We start from the raw sequence: 22,079 nt of genomic DNA on the forward strand, positions 1-22,079 counted from the left end.
AGAACGGTGACCTTGATGCTTTTTTCATTTCTGTATCTGCCATAACTTAAGTCATGTAGTCGCTAATAGTGGAAGTCCACAAGTACCTGTTGAATGAATGGTTAAATGCCCTATCTCCCACCACCTCCCAGAAAACAAAGAAAGAAAATGGAAAAGAAAGAGGCACGTCTGTCATTTAAGACTCTCTGATTTGTCTTACTTTTTCAACCTCATTTTCTGCCTGGTTCTTTGGACACATGGCACGCTCACAGGTCCAAGATCACACCACTCTGTTCAAGCCCTTTTTCCCACCTGCCTACTCCCCTTACTGTCAGAAGCCCTGATCATTATCTGAAGGTCAACTCCAAGGCTACTTCTTCTGAGACATTTATTTTTATAGATTTTGTGTTATTCATTTATTCATTCCACAGATATTTATTAACATTCAACTGTGTAGCAGCCTTTCTGATAGGGCTTTACATGGATCGCTTCATTTGATCTTCACAGTAATCCAGTATCTATTTATTCTTTCCTTTAACCAGCATTTATTGAACACATGCTAGTTAGCAGACCCTGCTGTAAATGCTAAAGGTTGAGTAGTGAGAACATTAGAAAACATCACACCTTCCAGGGCTTATATTCTAATGGAGAGATGCACACTTGGGAAACACGTATAGCAATCAATGAACAAGATAATGTCACATAGTGGTAAGCCATTATGCAGCTAAAAGCTGCTGATGTGAAAGGGAGTGACAAGAGAGGGGAATTAGTATTAATCCAGGTGATATTAAATAAAGTTCCTCAAGGGCAGTTTTCCATCTTATGCAGCTATGCATTATCCAGTGCCCACCATGGTGAGTTACATGCTCTGGCCATTCAAAATAGAGAACTTTGAACCTAGTGACCGGTAAGGTTCCTTTTAGCTCTAAAACTGTGCTACTGAGAGTAAGAAATACGTAGAAGGTTTATGTGTACAACATGAAATCTCCCTTAAAAAAAATATATATATATATATATATCCAGGGGATATCTCAGCTAATCCTTGGGCCTGGGCAACAAACAGCAACATAGTCTGCTCTGACTTCTTCCAATCCTGTAGAGGAGAAGCAATAGTTTATCCAACCCCTCGAGTATTTTCCCTTGACTTTGGAATGCACTGTATTTTTTTTGTCCTTTGGAAACAAAAATACCTTTATAATTATATTTGGCTTAGATGAATGCAGCAGTGAATTCTTAAAATACACAGCATGTGATAATACCAAAGAAAGTATAGCAGGAAGCCAAGGAGAGCCAATCTGGGATTAAGACTTCGCTTGCAAAGCCTAGTGTTTTCACTCATGGAAACTGCTGATGAATATTGCTAATGTAATGATAGGCAAAAGTTAACTGGTGACAACCAAAAGTGAAAAAGAATTGTTAAACCCCATGAACACTAACTAATAGGGTTCCAGTTGCAGACTCTCTCACCTAAATACCATTTATCCTATTCAGAATGATTTCCCCAACCAGTATGAGAAGACTTGGCATTGTCTGCTCAGGAGTGATGATGAAGTTATATGGATTGAGGCACACATCTGTTCCTAGGACGGCTCCTTCACTGGCTTTAGCTGGAGTCTGGCCACAGCGTTTAGTTTTTCTCGGAGTGAAGCTTTATCAGCGTCAACATGATGGAGTCCGCAATGCGTGCTTGGCGCTCTGCTCCAAGGAGCTCAGCTAATGAACCCAGACAGTAAGCCTGCTCTCTTTAGAGATGTGAAACCTGCAAACCACTTTGATTAATTTCTAGTTAGGTGCAGAGTGGAAAGAGGAACTGCAAGGTCAAGAATTTGCTAATCTCAGCCTTTTTTGCAAAGTGTGATTTGCAGTAGAATGGGTGCGACATTCTGCTTCAGACTTGACTGTAATGAGTTCTCTAGTTTAACCACATAAATGAGTGTGGAAACCCCCTTACAGTCAGCTCAAGAAAAAGCATGTCCTTTGAATTAACTGTTATTTAATTACATAGTACTATGATATAAACATGTCTATTAAATATTTTATATTCAGTGTAACTTGTAGTGCCAAATGATAATTATGATGGTTTGCAGCTCTAGTGAAAGCATGCAGGCCCAATGTAAGGATGAAGATTAATATATACAGGATAAAATGTGTCACAAAAGCACAATCACCTCCTTAGGCAATATTTACATTTTTAAAAAGAATGAACAGCTTTTTAAATGCTTCATGCTTATATTGCCCCCTGAGCTTTTAATAAGGTGTTCCCCTTTATAAACCTATCACTCGCTGAATAACATTTAATGAGTGATTTTTTTTTCCTTGTAGTATGACAAGCTATGTTGACTGTTGGACTTTAAATGGTATTTTCTCCCTAAAGTAAAATATTAGGAGTTTTAATTAGCAATGCAATAATTTTAGTTCAGAGAGGAAATGATTTTAGCTAAAGGATTTTGGTGACATGGCCTTAATCTTCATAGTGTTTGTAATTACCATTTTTTCCAACTTTTTTTTAAAATAATATAACTAGATTTTGACCACCATGAGGACAATCTATTTATATAATGCCATTAAAGTAGAGAGGGCCTTCCCTGGTGGTTCAAACAGTAAAGAATCTGCCTGCAATGCAGAAGACCAGAGTTCAGTCCCTGGGTTGGGAAGATCCCCTGGAGAAAGGAACGGCAATCCACTCCAGTATTCTTGCCTAGAGAATTCCATGGATAGACGAGCCTGGCAGGCTACAGTCCATGGGGTCGCAAAGAGTCAGATAAGACTAAACGGCTAACACTTTCACGTTTCACTTTCAGAGTAGAGAGAAGTTTTGTAGTTCTTAGGGGTGTGGATTTCAGCACAGAGTCATCCAGACAAAGTGAAATGGTTTGTTGAATTTTGAGTATGAAGTGTTACTTGCCCCATCAACAAAAACAAACCAAAAAACAGAGTGCTTGCTATGTACCAGGAGTTGTGCTAAATGAGGAGAAGAAAACATGAATAATTCAGGTCGATATTTCTCTTCTTCATTTCAAATTTGTAATTTTCCTAACGTAGCAAAGTAATTTCCTCAGCCATCCATTTTAGCTTGGTAGTGTAAATAATCTTTAAGATTAACTTACTATCAAAAACACAATCTTTAATAATATTCAGGCTAAAAAAAATAGTATTCAGGCTACTGATGATCTAAGCCAAATATTTTTTTGAAATGTATTTAAGAAATGTATGAAAACCTATACTTAGTATAAATCAAGGGTATTTGTTTAGGTTATAAAAGGATTCTTTATAAATGAAAAGAGGACTAGTTCAGCAGAGATGAAAGAACAGGAAGAGTCAGCCTCTGGTTCAGGTGTTTGTGAAGCCTCTTAAAACCATGCTTGATTCCACAGGCAGATTCCTTTCAAGCGTCTTTTCTCCCTATTTTCTCATCTCTTAAAGCTACAGAAATGGTGAATGGGATGCAAGAATACTGGAGTGGGTTGCCATTTCCTCCTGCAGGGGATCTTCCCTATCCAGGGATCGAACCTGCGTCTCTTAAGTCTCTGGCACTGGCAGGTGGGTTCTTTACCACTAGCTCCACCTGGGAAGCCCCTCGTGTGTGGAAGGGTTTCCTATAATGCTGGTCACATATTCTACGCTCCAGAAAAAGCACCTGTTGCTGCCAGACAATTAATCATAGAGTTTTCTTAATACTAAACAATTTTATTGTGTTTATAAAAGCTAATCACAAAATTTAAACCTGCACTAGCTTTTCAGCAACACATTGTAGAGAGACCTCTGGCAGTACTTTTCGAGATGTAAATTAAATGTTCATGTATCTTTGTATGTATCAAACACAATGAAAGCTACTACCAAGGTTGTGTTTTGCAATTTTCAATTTTCTGTTCAGCCCTTTGCTGAGATGTCCTTGCTTGGCAAACAAAGGCTTTAACCACTTCTTCATTCATCCGTCTCTCCTCTCCAGGATCCTCATGTTTTCCTCAACTTAATTATCGTATACAGATGATAATTGCTTGTTGTTCATCCTTTTTCTATTTGAATAGACCTTTTCTCTCTGTCTGTCTGCAAACACAGATCAGACTTTCTTTAATTCTCAAGACGACTCTCGTGACAACCTCTAAACTGATGATCTCTTTTCTGCTTGTCAGAGGAACTTTCTTCTTTGCCCATTGGACTGATGTTTGCTCAGTCATTGCTTATCCTGTTGAGAACAGCTTCCCAGACTAAATTCCATCTGAAGAAATCAGAAACTGACAAGTATAAAAAGTTTCTTATCTTATAAGAATAAAAGTGAACTTAACAAAAAATCTTGACATTAGCATTAAGAATTCATGGATGACAGAAAACCACAAAAGTCTGTAAAGCAATTATCCTTCAGTAAAAAATAAATTAATTAAAAAATAAAAAGCTAAAAAAAATACATGGATGAATCCTAGGAGTTTTAAATTAAAACATTGTACATACTTTATCATCAATAATGATAAGTGAAAAGGTGATAAAATTAATTCTTTAGCCAGTGGAAATCTGCAAGTGTGTCTTATCTACAAGGACTATTTTTTTTTACTAAAGATATATTTATTTTATTAAATACATAGCTTATATTTCCAATAATAGATGATTCATGCCCATGGCTTCTTATAGCTCTAAGAACATATGTTATTAACTTTCATAGGAAAATTCTCTAACTTTGAAACATGCTCTTTGATTCTTATTAATTATTGATCCTTGAACTCTTGATATCCTTATATTACATGTTTTTGCCAATAAAAGCTTGCCTCAAGTCAAGGCTTTTCACTTAATACTTGTAAAGGGGCTGGTTTGATGATGATCACATAATGAATGATACTTATAAAGATTTGGTTGGACCACAGAGTTTGATTGAACCTAAGAGTTTTCAATACTTGCTTCATTCTATTCCTATCGACATTAAGATATCAATGTATCATTTTCACATATGTCACTTGGATTACATGCCAGAAATCCATGTACTGGAGTATCAAGGTCTTTGTTTTAAATGATCTCACCTGTAGAGTGATCCTAAGACTCAGGGCTCCAAGTTTAGCATTATTTGCATTTCCCTCAGTGGGTCATGATGGAGAAGGTAATGGCACCCCACTCCAGTACTCTTGCCTGGAAAATCCCATGGACAGAGGAGCCTGGTAGGCTGTGGTCCATGGGGTCACGAAGAGTCGGACACGACTGAGCGACTTCCCTTTCACTTTTCACTTTCATGCATTGGAGAAGGAAATGGCAACCCACTCCAGTGTTCTTGCCTGGAGAATCCCAGGGACCAGGGAGCCTGGTGGGCTGCCGTCTGTGGGGTCGCACAGAGTCAGACACGACTGAAGTGACTTAGCAGCAGCAGCAGTGGATCATGAACTGAGCAGAGTGTCATGAAATGAAGAATACACTGAAGAGATAAATGTTGTAGTATGTTTTCTCATTATGGTTTTCTGAATCACGTCAAATCCCTCTGTGTTTCTTTTCCATTTCAAAAGAAACACCTTTAAGCGTTAGTTCAGTCCAAAAGCACAGAGAGATATTTCTTTATTTTTTGCTTGTGCGGAGTGAATATAAAACAGCAAACAGAAGAAACATTTATTTTTAATTAGGGAAATGTCTTTGAAAGCTTTTCTAAAATAAATCAGCCTTGGTAAATTAAAGGTTGTTTTGGTTGAATGCTTTTTAAAAACCCCACATAACAGCATATATTTTAAGAGATGGTGGAGTACAACCTCTGAGCAATGAACAGTTCACGGCTCATCTGCTCACGTACAGCATAATCACCTGGGATAAAAATGAACAGCCATCCTCTGAGAGTTCCAGAAACAGGTGGTACAAATAATTATCCCAAATGTTTGGAACACTGTCGTAGCAACCAGATTCAAAAGACAAGTGTCCTAGCTCCACTATAAAGGAACAGGAGAAAGATTCTTTTGCACATCCGGTGTAGGCATTCAATGAATAAATGTGTGCCGGCTTGCCTTGGTAGAGGAACTAGTAGGTTATTTACTTTTTCACTTGTGATACACCATATGCCCTGTGGGATGAGCTCAAGGTGACTGATGGCAAGTAAGGGTTATCTGGAGATATCTTTTCTGAAAATGGAAATTTCCATTCATATTGCAGTCTTTAAATATAGGGGATTAATATTGAAACTATTCATTACTTATAATGCTATTTTGTCCCCAGCTGTATTTGCTTTCAGCCTGTGCATAAACTATCTGCAAATAGAGCCAGAAAAATGCCTGTCTGACCCTGAACTGATTTCATATTTCTGTGGCTGTTTTTAAACACTGCATGTTTCTGAGAAACAACAAGGTCCTATTGTATAGCATAGGGTGCTATATTCAATATCCTGTAATAAAACATAATGGAAAGGGAAATAATGAATAAAAAAGAAAAAACAACCAAAAAATGAGATAAAATAAAATGGTACTGATTGAAAAAAAAAACCTACATAATTCTGTGACTGTTTTTAAAAACATTGAAGTTTATGTTGCATCAGCCATGTTTTGGGTGCAACCAAATATCATTCTAGAACAGCCTTTATTGTTTCATCTTTGAACAATTGTGTATTTAGTAATTTGTGAGAAACATTTCTATAAAATAGGCTTTTATTTTCCACTAGGGGATACACAGGTGATACCATCAGTCCAGGTAAATGGAGGCACCGACCCTCCAATCCACGTTTTCTTCCCCATTGCTGCTTCTGTCCTGGTGCAGATAGTCTGTACAGGTTTCTAGCAAACTGTATTATATAGAACATGCTGTTTTTTAACCTTTTGATTTATGAGTTTGTATTATTTTAAGGATATTAACTTTTTATCTGTTGCATCTGCTACCGGTATATTTGCTGGTTGTCAGTATGCTTTCCATTCTGTCTTTGGTATTTTGGGGATTTATACAATGATTTGTGTATGTGAGGTGTATCAGGTTTTACATTTTCTGACTTTAGAATTCATACTTAGAAACAACTCTTCCACACTACAATTATATAAATATCTACCTGCCTTTTATGTGGTACTTTAAGATTTTACTTTCATATACCTTTCCAGCATTCTTATCTGTAATGCTTTTCTCATCCAAACCAAACCTTACATACTAAGCTGTTTAAAAAGTGAACATCTGAGAATCATATCTATGTTATTAGAATTACTCCAAATAGTATAATGCAGAGAGTGAGGGAGTTTCATTTCAAAATGCCAAATAATGAGTTTCACTGCCAAAATATAATTAGGAACTATTTTAATGTGAGAACATGAACTGAGAGTAATTTGTTATAATTTTAATGACATAAATTAATTCTCATTAGATTAAGACAATGCAGATTAAAATGCCTATAATAACAGAATGATACATGTCATTATTTGGTGAATTGGAAAAAAAAAAAACTGACTGAGAGATAGAGTAGCTTCTTGGGTTCTAGTCCTGACTTCAGTAATACTCGATTTGGGGTGATGGCCAGTTCCTTCTCTCTTTGAGCATCAGTTTTCTTATCTTTCAGGTGAGGGCACTAGACTTCTAGATGACCTCAATAAGGTACCCACAGAACCTGAGATTCCTACTTGGACTAACGGAGTAACAAAGCCAAAATATCAGCTTCTTTCTTCTAGGATGGAACATACCACCTTTCAGGAGCATGCACTAAAGAAATCAAGGACTAAGTTTGTCCTAACTTCTTGGAACAGTTCTCTCTCCCTAGATGAATAGGACATGTCTTTTAAAGCACTTATCTGACTTTACTGTAACAAAGAACAGAAATGTGTTTTTGTAAGATGGACTGTTTTAATACATTTTCAATGATTGATCACTGTTCCATTTTAGCATTTCTTAAAGTAATGCTAAGGGCACTGCTCTGCTGAGAACACCCATAAACAAAGGAGTTTGTCTTTAATTAGCCTGCAGTTTGGAAAACTAGCTGTCTCCCCAGGATGATATTAAAAACATGTAAGACACTTGCTCCTTGGAAGTTATGACCAACCTAGACAGCATATTAAAAAGCAGAGACATTACTTTGCCGACAAAGGTCCATCTGGTCAAAGCTATGGTTTTTCCAGTAGTTGTGTATGGATGTGAAAGTTGGACTTTAAAGAAAGCTGAGCGCCAAAGAATTGATGCTTTTGAACTGTGGTGTTGGAGAAGATGCTTGAGAGTCCGTTGGACAGCAAGGAGATTAAAGCCACTCAATCCTAAAGGAAATCAGTCCTGAATATTCATTGGAAGGACTGATGCTTGAGCTGAAACTTTGGCCACCTGATGTGAACAACCGACTCCTTGGAAAAGACCTTGAAGTGGGAAAGATGAAAGGCAGGAGGAGAAGGGGCTTACAGAGGATGAGATGGTTGGATGGCATCAGACTCAATGGACATGAATTTGAGTAAACTCCGGGAGTTGGTGATGGACAGGGAGGCCTGGTGTGCTGCAGTCCATGGGGTCACAAAGAGTCGGACACGACTGAACTGAACTGAGCAAATAGAATGACACAGGCACCAACTGTTCAGAAAGGACCTTGACTATTAAACTATAGATCTTCCTCAGCTTATGGCAAGATTACATCCCAATAAACCTATTGAAAATATTATACTGAAAATGTATTTAATACATCTCATCTACCAAACATCATAGCTTATCCTAGCCTGCCTTAAACATGTTCCAGAACACACATAAACTTATGCTTGAGCAAAATCACCTAATACCAAGCCTATTCTCTAATAATAAACTGTTTACTGTCTCATGAAATTTATTGAATACTGAACGTGAAAAACAGAATAACTGTTCGGGTCCAGAATGGTTGTGGTATATCAGTTGTTTACCGTCATGATCCTGTGCATGACTGGGAGAAAGTATCCTACCACACATTGCTAGCTAGAGAAAAGATCAAAATTCAAAATTTAAAGTGCAGTTTTTTGTTTTTTGTTTTTTTTACTGAATGTGTATCACTTTTGCAGCATCTTACAGTCAAACCATCTTAAGAACTATCTGTCTTGCTTACCTATACTGGGCGGCGGAGAGGGTTAGGTAGCAGCTGAACATCTTTCCTGAATATGCACTAGAGACCAGAGAAATTGGAGTGTGTACCAAAACTAGCTAAGAACTTGGGATAGAGAAGAGAGCAATCAACAAGATCCCTGTCATTCGGTAGCATACTTTCTACTTGAGGAAAAAAGATAGTTAGCAGTAAACAAATATAAAATCACTTCTGTTCATCCTAAATGCTTTGAAGAAAATTAAGCAAGATAAGTGAACAGAGCAACCAAGAGTGGAAGTATTTTAAATAGTGTTCAGAAGAGGTTCTCAAAATATTTGATACTTGAACAGAGAACTAAGACTTGGAGAAAGAGCATCCCAGCCAACAACAAATTTCGATTCAAGGGGAGAAGAAGCTTGGAGGTGTTATTTGAAAGACTGTGAGAAGGCCGGTGTAGGAGGGGAGGGGGATTGGTAAGAACAGTAGAACATCAAATCAGAGAAGACACCAGGAGCTGTGGTAAGCAGTGGTCAGCTTTTATGAAACCAGATTCTCTGAGTGCAAAGAGTCCAAAGCTGTTGCTTCTTTTTTAAACAGAAAACAGAGTGACTTGATCTACAGTTTAAAAAGATATCAATGAAATAGAATTGAGAACAAAGAAACAAATCAATATTTGACAGTGGAATCAAGAATACTCAATACAAGAGAGATAGTATTTTCAATAAATGGTGTTGGGAAAACTAGATACTCAAATGCAAAAGAATGAAATTAGACCCCTATTATACTACTCACATCACAAAAGCTAACTAAAAATAGATTAAATACTTAAATGTAAGATCTGAAAATATAAAACTCCTGGAAGAAAACATAGGGAAAATGCTTCTGACATTGGTGTTAGCAGTGATTTTTTTAATATGACACCAAAAACAAAGGCATTATAAAAATAAGCAGTTAGACTGTATCAAAATAAAAAGATTCTACCCTGCAAAAGAAACAGCCAACAGAATGAAAAGGCAGCCTGCAGAATGGAAGAAAATATTTGCCTAACTACGTGTCTGATAAGCAGTTAATATAAAAAATATATAAACAACTCATATAACTCAATAGCAAAAAAGAAAATAAAAAGAATAATAATCAAATAATCTGATTTAAAATGAGAATGGGACCTGAGTAAACTTTTTTCCAAAGGGATATAAATGGTCAATAGGTACATGAAAAGATGCTTATTATCACTAGTCATCAGAAAAATGAAAATCAAAACCATGGTGAGATAGTGTCTGCCACCTGGTAGAATGGCTATTATTAAAAAGATAAAAACTAACAACTGTCATTGAGGATGTGGAAAAAAGAAAGCCCTAATGCACTTTTGATGGGAATGTAAATTTGTGCAGCCAGTATGGAAAACAGTATGGAAGTTCCTGAAAATTTAAAAATAGAACTACCATATGATCCAGGAATCCCACTTCTGGATATACGTCCAAAGGAAATGAAATCTCTATACTGAAGAAATATCTGCACTCCCACAGTCATTGCGTTGTTCACAATAGCCAACATAAGTGTCCATTGATAGATGAATGAATAAAGAAAATATGATATATATTTTACATTATATTTATGCATTTTTTCAATCACAATAAAGAAGGAAATCCTGCATTTCTGACAACATGGATGAACCTTGAGGACATTATCCTGTGTGAACTAAGTAATCAGACAGAAAAACGACAAAACCTGTATGATCTCACTTATATGTGGAATCATTTAGACAAAAAACAAACAGAATTTATGCAGAAACAAAGTAGAATGGTGGTTGCTGGAGGCAGAAGAATTGGGGGAAATGTGAGATATTGATAACACACTTCTAGTAATAAGATTAGTAGGTTCTGGGGAACTAATACACAGCATGATGACTGCTGTATTATCTACTTGAAAGTTACTAAGAGAATATCTTAAATATTCTCACCACACACTCTCTTTCACACACACACACACACACACACACACACACACACACACACTTGTAATTATGTGAATGATGGATGTGTTAACCTTACTGTGGTAATTATTTCACAATATATACATATCAAATTGTCACACTATATACTTTAAACTTATACAGCATTTTATGTCAACTATTTCTCAGTTGAGCTGGAAAAAAGGATAATTCCAGATACCTTGTGTAATGCAGACTCTAAGGAAGAAGAAAGAAGCATGGAGAAAGTTAACAGGAAGTTGGGAGATTTACTGGTATCTTGGATTTGGGAGATTATGATGGAAGAAATGAGATTTATCCTAGGAGTATAGACTTAGAGAGTAAAATTGCCATATTATTTTCCATGCCATGATTCTCTTTTCAGGGAGGTTCTGTATTTTATTTTTATAAGGGATGTCATTCCCTTTTATAAGCTCATTTTAAATGTCATTCTTCTTATTTTAATTTAATACCAGAAGCAGTTTGTATTGGGGTATAGACAATTAACAGGGTTTCCCTGGTGGCTCAGACGGTTAAAAAAATCCATCTGCAATGCAGAAGACCTGGGTTCGACCCCTGGGTTGGAAGATCCCCTGGAGGAGGGCATGGCAACCCACTCCAGTATTCTTGCTGGAGAATCCCCAAGGACAGAGGAGTCTGGTGGGCTATATTCCATGGGGTCACAAAGAGTTGGACACAATTGAGCAACTAAGCACACAGCCATTTAACAATGATGTGGTATTCCAGGTGATCAGCAGAGGGACTCAGCCATTCGCATACATGTATCCATTCTCCCAAATGCCATTTATAAATAATGGCATACTTTTGAAATAACATAAAAGAAAGTTGTTTTCTTTTAAATGTCTAATATTCATATTGCTGAAAGGAGATAAATTTATTGATACATTTTATATAGGTCTTCATGAAGTGCTTTATCATTTGTTCCTATTCAAATTTCTGACTGGAATTCTGTAGCCCAAATAGTAAAGAAGATAGTCTCCAATAAATAGTGCTGGGAAAACTAGATATTTAAATGCAAAAGAATGAAATTAGATTCCTATCTTACTCTGTTTATAGAACCTCTGTGTGTGTGTGTGTGTGTGTGTGTGTGTGTGTGTGTGTGTGTGTGTGTGTGTGTGTGTTTGGTCATGTCCAACTCTTTGTGGCCCCATGGACTGTAGCCCAGCAGGTTCCTCTGCCCATGGAATTTTCCAGCCAGGAATACTGGAGTAGGTTGCCGTTTCCTACTCCAGGGGCTCTTCCTGACCCAGGGATCGAACCCACATCTCTTTTGTCTCCTGTATTGGCAGGCAGATTCTTTACCACTAGAGCCACTATATAGAACCTCCAATAGAAGACTCTCCTTTTGGACTCTCTTCCATTTTCCTCCCCCAGGCATACAATTACCCATGCTAGCTGCAATGATGTGAAAAATCACCACACAGTTTTTTACAGAGGAATGGGCTCTGATGGTCCAATCATTCCCAGAAGATGTCTGTGTAATATAGAGCACACTGTCTCTCTGAGAATTGGTCTTCTAATATTGTAATTAAAATAAAGAGATTATCCTTCATATCCTTTTAGCATTTTAGATAATCCTAAGAGTTCTTTCCACTTCCAAAATTTTAAGACGGTTCCTCTTCTGATTTCCAATGCCATTGACACAATCCAATGCTTATTTAGTTAATTACACAATGCTATATATGTCAGCCATTTTTATGCTGATAATTTCCCAGTTTTATATCTCAAGTTCAGGATTTATTTTATATCTCAAGTTCATGAGGTTTATTCTCATATAATAAATGGCTTCCTGAACATATCTTCCTGGATGTTATATCAGCACTACAAATACTTAATGTCCAGCATGCCTGATTCATTAACGTTCCCCATCAACTTGCTCCTTTTGCTGTATACTCTCCTCATATTGCTTAGGTTACTCTCTCTTTGATTGGCTTCTACTATACCATTCTAGCAAATAACCACCTGCTTACTTGTCTACTTATCTGAGTCTACAATACTCAGTTCGAGTTACCTTCTTATGCAAAATTTTCCTAAGCCCACTTCCTAGGCAAGAAGAATTTCTCACCACCTGTGGTATCTTGAGTAATATCAGAGCACCTGCCTGAGTCTGTTCACCTATTTATTTGTCTACATTTTGAACTCCTTGAGAGGAATTATAGTTTCTTATTTCCTTGTGATTCTATGCTCAGCTTAAAATATATCACATTAGATGATTAACAAATATATCATGAGTGAGTAAAACTGAAAATTCTCTGATCTGAGAATGGCTCATGTCCCATTTTTTAATCTGAAATGTATTCTCACATTAATAGCATCTCCAAGACAGGGAGAAGCCATTGGCTTTCTTGCTTATTTTGACTTGTTTGCCAGTTTATGAAGACTCGTATAAATGTTTACCTTCGTTTGTTTGCACTCATCGTTTCATGAGATATCAGTGTTCTTTCCATGTACATTCTGTCTTGCAGAGTGCAGAGACTTTTCTTTTTCCTCTCTTCCTTGAGATTGAGATTAGAATAATGATGCCCAGCCAGTTTTTAATGAATGTTCATTCCTGTACCCCACATTTGCCTTAGTTCCCTCTGGGAAACAATTGAAGTTTCTTATATGTAGGCATTTATATATAAACCAATTTTATCATCAGCAGTTAACAAATACACTTCCAACTCTTCAAAATGTTAATGAAATTTAGACATGATTCTTAGCTCTCATTCAGTAAGCATACTTGGGTGAATAAGCTGTCAAATTTGAGTGGCTGAATTTTTCTCAGCATCATCTTAAAATACCTCCTACTCTCTGATCAGGCTAGAAGAAATTAACCAAAGTGATTTATTTTAACAGTGTCAAGAAATAATGTGTGACTAGTGAAAAATGATAGAGTCAGCTTTCCTTCCCATTATGTTTTTAAAACTTACAGGTACTGGAATAATTAACAGCAAATCAGAACGAACTTTGCCTTATAAGAAAAGTTTCTTTCTCTGAGGTCACAAACCCTTTAAGACATTGAGTCTGCTCTTCACTTTCTTTCCTTGAGTGGGTAGTGCTTTGTCACTCCCACAGCTATTTCCTTCTTCCTGCCAGTCTTCCTGACATTTCTTGATAGAGTCAGGAATAGCATTTTGTCAGTTAATTTATCTTTAAAAGGTCACAGATTATCATAGACTAGCTTGGCAGAAATGAATGTATTACAGAACATAGTTCAAACCAAGTAAACATTAACACTGATAATAATTATTATTAATCTTTATTAGGTTCTAGTTATAATTACATAATTAATGCAGTCAATCCTCAAAATGGCCCTGTAATGTAAGCATCCCATGTCAGCCTTTTACAGGGCTCAGTGGTAAAGAATACACTTGCCAGTGCAGGAGGTGTGAGCTTGATCCCTGGGTTAGGAAGATCCCCTGGAGGAGGAAATGGCAACCCACTCTAGTACTCTTGCTGGAGAATCCCCATGGACAGAGGAGCCTGGTGGGTTACAGTCCACGGGGTCACAAAGAGTCAGACATGACTGAGCGTAGCATGGCACGTCACAATGTGAAAGCGCATTCCTTTTGCAGAGAGGAAGAGAAGGATTGGCGAGGAGAGGCCACGTGGCCAATGGATGACTGAGTTAAAATCTGAACTCCTGTCCTCACATTTTTTGCATTTCACCAGTGTTTATAAGAATATGTGAATGCGATTGTCCATGTCTTGAATGACAAGGGCTCTTGAGGAGAGGTGCTTAAGGCAGATGCTGATCTGTTCAGCAGGCGTGTAGCCTGTATTCCCGTTGTCACATAGTTGGAAGCAGATTCAGATGGCTGAGATGAAACTGTGCATGTAATGAGTTGAACAGGGGTTTGCCTGACTCGCATGAATGTTTCTTTGCCTTCTAGGAAGATTTCCAACCTGCAGCAGCCTCAGAGACCAACTGGGAGTCAGTCACAAGCTCTATCTCAGTAAGTAATTTATTTTTCTGTTGCCTGCAAAAACAACTGATGGAGTAGTAGCTAAGGTCAATCCTGGGATGACTTCAGCATCATAAAGGATCTATAGCTTGATCCAAAGCCAAATCTCAAGCATGATGTGTTCTTCCATTTCTTTTGAGTTACAGTGGGCTATGTGCAATGCCCTTTTGCCTTCTCTTTCAGAAAGGTTTTCAGGAAATGTCAGTACCCATTGTAGGAACACAGGGGACAATGACTTAAGTATTTATGAGTTTCAAAGCAGAACACTCCAACTAAAAGACTATCCAGCCATATAAAATATATGAAACAGGTCCAAGGCCCAAGCTCAAGTGGGGAATTTTGAAATAGCTTTTTGAATATTCCAGGGGAAGCTGTTAACCTTTGCATTTTCAATGGTCTTTTCATATGTGAAAAAGCCCCAGTGTTAATCATAAGATAAAACTTAAGTACAAGCCAGACTTGTATTCTGTGTGTCTTAGAAATAAAACATAACTCACCCTGAAACTTAAAATGGTTCATGCTCCATTTGTTTTCCTCCAAATTTAGTCATTTCTCAGTATTCGGTCTACTTATCTACTTTGTTCAGAAAGAGCAGGTTTTGTTTTCACCAATCCTGTGGGTAGCACTTGCGGAGCAATAAACTAAAATATGATAAATGCAGTTGTTCATTATAAGATTAAGAGCATGGAGAAAACTTGGCTATGGTTCTAAAGTATGTTAGCGTGGCTGAGTTAATGTTGATTATTTTTTTTCCCCCTGAAGTGATAGTCTATCTTTTGTTCTTGGGGGAAGTTTTAAACAATATCCTGAGATGCCAGGATTTCCTCATCTATAGACTCTGTGACTCTTTAATTCACCAAGTGCAGCTGCTGGACTAGAATATGATCTGCTGGAGATCAGTGAGGCCTCTAATGGTGATTTTACAGAAACTTTGTTCATCTCTGACAGTTGGCAATGCATGCTCTGAAATTAGCTGGGTATAGGCAATTATTGTCAGGTAGGAGACAATTCAAATAATGCTAGGGTACTGGGGAGCTAAGAGGCTAGGCAGGAAGTGTGGGCAGTTAGCAGCTGACTGACAATTTAAGGTACGTGCCAGTGGCAGGTTTTCCACCAGGACCAAGAGTTCTGTTCTGTCAGGAGATCCTCTGGCTGCTCAAATATCTTACGTGTGATCGCTCAAGGTTGTCTCATCAGTCCTTGCCCCAAGGGCAGAAATTAATGAGCTTGAAGTCCCCCTCTAATTCAGGATAGCCCAGGTCCTCTGAAATAGAAGGATTGTCCCGTCCATTTGGTGCGTCTGTGCAAGCTCAGCCTTATGTCTGAATCCACTGGAAACTCTTCTAGATTGAGTTCTAAGTCCAGGTTCTGCTGAGTCCTCTTGGAAGGTGAGGGAGACCTCGCTTCTTTTCTCAGCATTCTGATTTTCAAAAACCTTCTGAATCAGGAGCAAAAGCCCTTGGCTCTCCCATTAACTTCTTTTTTTTTTTTTTTTTTTTGTTTTTAAACCATTTATCATTTATTATTATTATTTTTTTTTTTTACTTTACAATATGTAAACCATTCTTTGCTTCTGTTGAGACTGGTTTACAGTTTTCAGAACATTTTTTAAAACAAATTTTTATCATTTTAAAGTAATTCACTTAGCTTTTAGTTTGATTTTTATGAACATATAACAGAATCTGAATGAGATCAAATTTATAGTCCCATTGAAAGAAGCACAATCAAATAGTATTTCCCTCAAAAAATAGTTTTGAAATAATTACTCAGAAACAAAAATGTCCTCCATTGTTGATTAGGTCACCTAGTCAGTCATAAATATTTTCTTAACCATTACTAGTGTGTTAGTCGCTCAGTCATGTCTGACTCTTTGTGGCCCCATGGACTGTAGCCCATCAGGCTCCTCTGTCCATGGAATTCTCCAGTCAACAATGCTGGAGCGTGTAGCCATTCTCTTCTCCAGCGAATCTTCCCAACCCAGGGATCAAACTCAGGTCTCCTCCATTGCAGATTCTTTACCATCTGAGCCACCAGAGAATCCCCAACCATCATTAGTATTTCAAGTCAAAACTTGAAAAGAGCAGCAAAACTCATACCTAAGTTCTCTTTTACATTGCACCTATAATTTGTATTTGCCCTTCAAACTAATATTAGAAGAGCTTGGATCCCCTCCTCATCCTCAGGGACTAAGAGCACCTCCACAGCTTTCTCTTGGAGGGACATCTGAATACACCCCCTACACCTTAGGTACTGTTAAGACGAAGCCCAGGAAGCTCCTTGCCAGGAGGTCCCCAGAATCATTTAGTTAGCTTTGCTTGTGGTTGAATGGCTTGATTGATGTACCTGCTTTTGTCTCAAAAAAGAGGGAAAAATGTAATTTCAAAGCTTTCATATGGTGTCATGCACCTAACTTTGGCCAGTTAATTTTGATTTTGTGGATCTTAGACCACATTCTTGTGATACAAAGCTAATTGTAAATCATGTGGTCAGTAAGAGCCAAGTAGACTGCAGACCCAGACAATACAAAGTTGAGTGGGAATTTGGACTTGTGTTACTGAATCGTAAATTTAGCTGCCTTAAGCATAGTGTACCAAAAGGGTTGTGAAAGACAGAAGTAATGTACCTTAATCAGGGTTCAGCTTCTATGAGTCATGCACACACAAACACAAACACAAATACACTCCTAGATTAAATAGCCGGACTGGTACCTTCACCAGTCTATCTCACATCTCTCACTTTACACCCCAAACCCCATCTGCCACTTATTCCCTTTCCATATAGGGTGTATTTGAATTACAGCAAATTATCCAATAGTAGCTATTTGTGCTCTTATAAAACCTCTTAACAATATTGCATAGGACAATATTACATAGGAACCTGGAATGTTAGGTCCATGAATCAAGGTAAATTGGAAGTGGTCAAACAGGAACAAAGTGAACATCAACATTTAGGAAGCAGTGAGCTAAAATGGCCTGGAATGGATGAATTTAACTCAGATGACCATTATATCTACCACTGTGGACAGGAATCCCTTAGAAGAAATGGAGTAGCCCTCATAGTCAACAGGAGTCTGAAATGCAGTACTTGGATTCAATCTCAAAAATGACAGAATGACCTCTGTTGGTTTCCAAGGCAAACCATTCAATATCACAGTAATCCAAGTCTATGCCCCAAACAGTAATGCTGAAAAACCTGATGTTGAATGGTTCTATGAAGACCTACAAGACCTTCTAGAACTAACACCCAAAAAAGATGTCCTTTTCATTATAGGGGACTGGAATACAAATATAGGTAGTCAAGAGATACCTGGAGTAACAGACAAATTTAGCCTTGGAGTAAAAAAATGAAGCAGGGCAAAGGCTAATAGAGTTTTGCCAAGAGAACTCACTGATAATATCAAGCACCATTTCCAATAACACAAGAGAAGACTCTACACATGGATATTACCAGGTTGTCAATACTGAAATCAGATTGATTATATTCTTTGCAGCTGAAGATGGAGAAGCTCTATACAGTCAGCAAAAACATGACCAGGTGCTGACTGTGGATCAGATCATGAATTCCTTATTGCCAAATTGAGACTTAAATGGAAGAAAGTAGGGAAAACCACTAGTACATTCAGGGATGACCTAAGTCAAATCCTTTATGATTATAAAGTAGAAGTGACAAACAGATTCAAGGGATTTGATCTGATAGACATACTGTCTGAAGAACTATGAACAGAGGTTCGTGACATTGTATAGGAGACAGGGATCAAGACTATCCCCAAGAAAAAGAAATGCAAAAAGGCAACATAGTTGCCTGAGGAGGCCTTGCAAATAGCTGAGAAACAAAGAGAAGCTAAAGGCAAAGGAGAAAAGGAAAGATATACCCACTTGAATGCAGAATTCCAAAGAATAGCAAGGAGAAATAAGAAAGCCTTCCTCAGTGAACAATGCAAAGACATTGAGGAAAACAATAGAATGGGAAAGACTAGAGATCTCTTCAAGAAAATCAGAGATACAAAGGGAATATTTCATGCAAAGATGGGCGCAATAAAGGGCAGAAATAGTATGAACCTAAAAGAATCAGAAGATATTAAGAAGAGGTGGTAAGATTAAACAGAAGATTACAAAGAAGATCTTCATGACCCAGATAATCATGATGGTGTGATCCCTCACCTAGAACCAGACATCCTGGAATGTGAAGTAAGTCGGCCTTAGGAAGCATCACTATGAACAAAGCTAGTGGAGGTGATGGAATTCCAGTTGAGCTATTTCAGATCCTAAAAGATGATGCTGTGAAAGTGCTGCACTCAATTTGCCAGCAAGTTTGGAAAACTCAGCGGTGGCCACAAGACTGGAAAAGGTCAGTTTTCATTCCAATCCCAAAGAAAGGCAATGCCAAAGAATGCTCAAACTACCACACAATTGCACTCATCTCACATGCTAGCAAAGTAATGCTCAAAATTCTCCAAGGCAGGCTTCAGCAATATGTAAACTATGAACTTTCAAATGTTCCAGATGGATTTAGAAAAGGCAGAGGAACCAGAGATCAAATTGCCAACATCCACTGGATCATCAAAAAAGCAAAGGAGTTTCATAATAATATCTACTTATGCTTTATTGACTATGCCTAAGCCTTTGACTGTGTGGATCACAATAAACTGTAGAGAATTCTGAAAGAGATGGGAATACCAGACTACCTTATCTGCCTCCTGAGAAATCTGTATGCAGGCCAAGAAGCAACAGTTAGAATTGGACATGGAACAACAGCCTGGTTTCAAATTGGGAAAGGAGTATATCAAAGCTGTATATTGTCACCCTCCTTATTTAACTTAGATGCAGAGTACATCATGAGAAATGCTGGGCTGGATGAAGCATAAGCTAGAATCAAGATTGCCAGGAGAAATATCAGTAATCTCAGATATGCAGATGACACCACCGTTATGGCAGAAAGTGAAGAAGAACTAAAGAGCCTCCTGATGAAAGTGAATGAGGAGAGTGAAAAAATTGGCTTAAAACTCAACATTCAGAAAACTAAGATCATGATGTCTAGTCCCATCACTTCATGGCAAATAGATGGGGAAACAATGGAAACAGTGACAGACTTTATTTTGGGGGGCTCCAAAATCACTGCACATGATGACTGCACCCATGAGATAAAAAAAGACACTTGCTCCTTGGAAGAAAAGCTATGACAAACCTAGACAGCATATTAAAAAGCAGAGACATTACTTTGTTAACAAATGTCCATCTAGTCAAAGCTATAGTTTTTCCAGTAGTCATATATGGATGTGAGAGTTAGGCTATAAAGAAAGATCAACGCCAAAGAATTGATGCTCTTGAATTGTGATGTTGGAGAAGACTCTTTAGAGTCTCTTGGACTGCAAGGAGATCCAACCAGTCCATCCTAAAGGAAATCAGTCCTGCATAGTCATTGGAAGGACTGATGGTGAAGCTGAAATAGTTGGCTACCTGATGCGAAGAACTGACTGATTGGAAAAGACCCTGATGCTGGGAAAGATTGAAGGTGGGATGAGCCAGGGTCGACAAAAGATGAAATGGTTGGATGGCCTCACCGACTCAATGGACCTGAGTTTGAGTAAGCTCCTGAAGTTGGTGATGGACAGGGAGGCCTGGCATGCTGCAGTCCATGGGGTTGCAAAGAGTTAGACATGACTGAGCAACTGAACTAAACTGAAAACCTCTTAATTTTCCCCAAGAGTAAGTGTCATTTGGGTATCTTTGGATCTTGATTTGTTAAAAATCATTCACCTGAAAGTCTGAAAATAATTGTGGGCTTTGCTGTCTGGGACTCTATAAGGCATATGCATATTATTTCTCTTTAGGAATACAGCTAAGTTTCAGAAATGTAAGTTTTCATTAATTTTTATTTTCCTATAGAGAGATGAGATACTTGCCCTTGGGAGATATTATTTGTTTAGCAGTTTCTTTAAAGACATTTAGAAAACATTGGAGACTATACTTTCCATTCCCTTATTAATGGGTCATGAATTTTTACAGAGATGTTTGACTCATGGCTCATTTACCTCTAGATTGTACAAGGGTTAGTGAAGTAAGTGCTTAGAAATTTATATGGGAATATATTCCGTGACAAAATGCATAATCCCTTCCAGACTTTCTATGATGTTGCATTCCCCACTTAAGGAGTATTCCTGAGAATGTTTTAATGGCAACAGGGATCCCTAGCAAGTATAGCACTTAAAATGCATACACACACACACACATACACACACACACACACACACACACACACAGTGCATTTACACACATACACACCCAAGTGAATCTTCCAGTCAAGGGAGCCAGTTTCATGGCTTATTATTCTTGTTGACAATAAGCTGCTTAAAGTACCAAATTTTATCAAGATATTTGCAGAGTAAATATAAACACTGCTCAGAGGACATCTATTGTGCTAGGTGAGCTATAAAGAGGGGGCATTGAGGCTAAGCAAGGGAGATGAAATAGATTACTCACAGTTTGCATAGAGGATGAAAGGAGTTCATAATTTACCTATTACCATTATTTGTTGATATGGATATGATGATTTGGGTCTTTGAACCAAGAAATTTAATGACTTATTTTGATATCTCCATTTATCTGGTATCATTTTTAACGATTACAGTTCAGATGCTGGGTATTTTATGATCTTCCTGTTTTTGATTTGCAGTAAAGCAAATGACTATGATTTACCAAGTAATTATTTAGGAATATGGCAAGACTATGGCATAGGGGCTTAGCATGATATTTATATACGTGATGTCTTATAATCGGAAGTCTGTGTTCCTTCCATAAGGTTGTGTGACTTGTATTTCATAGCAATGCACTTTTTCTGAGTACACTGAGCTGTATGTCACTCTTAGGGGGTATCCTATCACTCTCCATCAGTAACGGACCCCACTCTCACTGCGGATGCTCTGGACAAAACGATTGCAGAATTTGATACTGTGGAAGAGCTGCTCAAGCACTTCAATCCCGAATCATGGCAAGACGATCTTGAGAATCTGTATTTGGATACCCCTCATCATCGAGGCAGATCGTATCATGACAGGAAGTCAAAAGGTAAGAAACAGATACAGTTCTTCATAAGCAGTTACAAGTGCTAATCATAGTAACAAGTAAAAATTTGCAATGAATATATTTAATACACTTAAATCAGATTATTATATATCTTTTCATAACACTTTCAAATGATATTCTGTGTT

The 22,079-nt window shown here is 37.7% G+C and overlaps 1 protein-coding gene across 4 annotated transcripts in view; it reads left to right on the forward strand.

Moving 5' to 3' along the window:
* The window catches only part of PDGFD (platelet derived growth factor D), a 285,800-nt gene that overhangs the window by 233,597 nt on the left and 30,124 nt on the right, over positions 1-22,079 (forward strand). For all 4 annotated transcript variants that reach the window (XM_042232831.2, XM_060399633.1, XM_004015965.6 and 1 more), the window contains 2 exons: positions 14,801-14,863; positions 21,738-21,936. In XM_042232831.2, the coding sequence (XP_042088765.1) occupies positions 14,801-14,863; positions 21,738-21,936 (262 nt within the window). The remainder of the gene's footprint in view (positions 1-14,800; positions 14,864-21,737; positions 21,937-22,079) is intronic.

The sequence above is a fragment of the Ovis aries genome, chromosome 15 (genome assembly GCF_016772045.2).
Source record: "Ovis aries strain OAR_USU_Benz2616 breed Rambouillet chromosome 15, ARS-UI_Ramb_v3.0, whole genome shotgun sequence".
Taxonomy (NCBI): domain Eukaryota; kingdom Metazoa; phylum Chordata; class Mammalia; order Artiodactyla; family Bovidae; genus Ovis; species Ovis aries.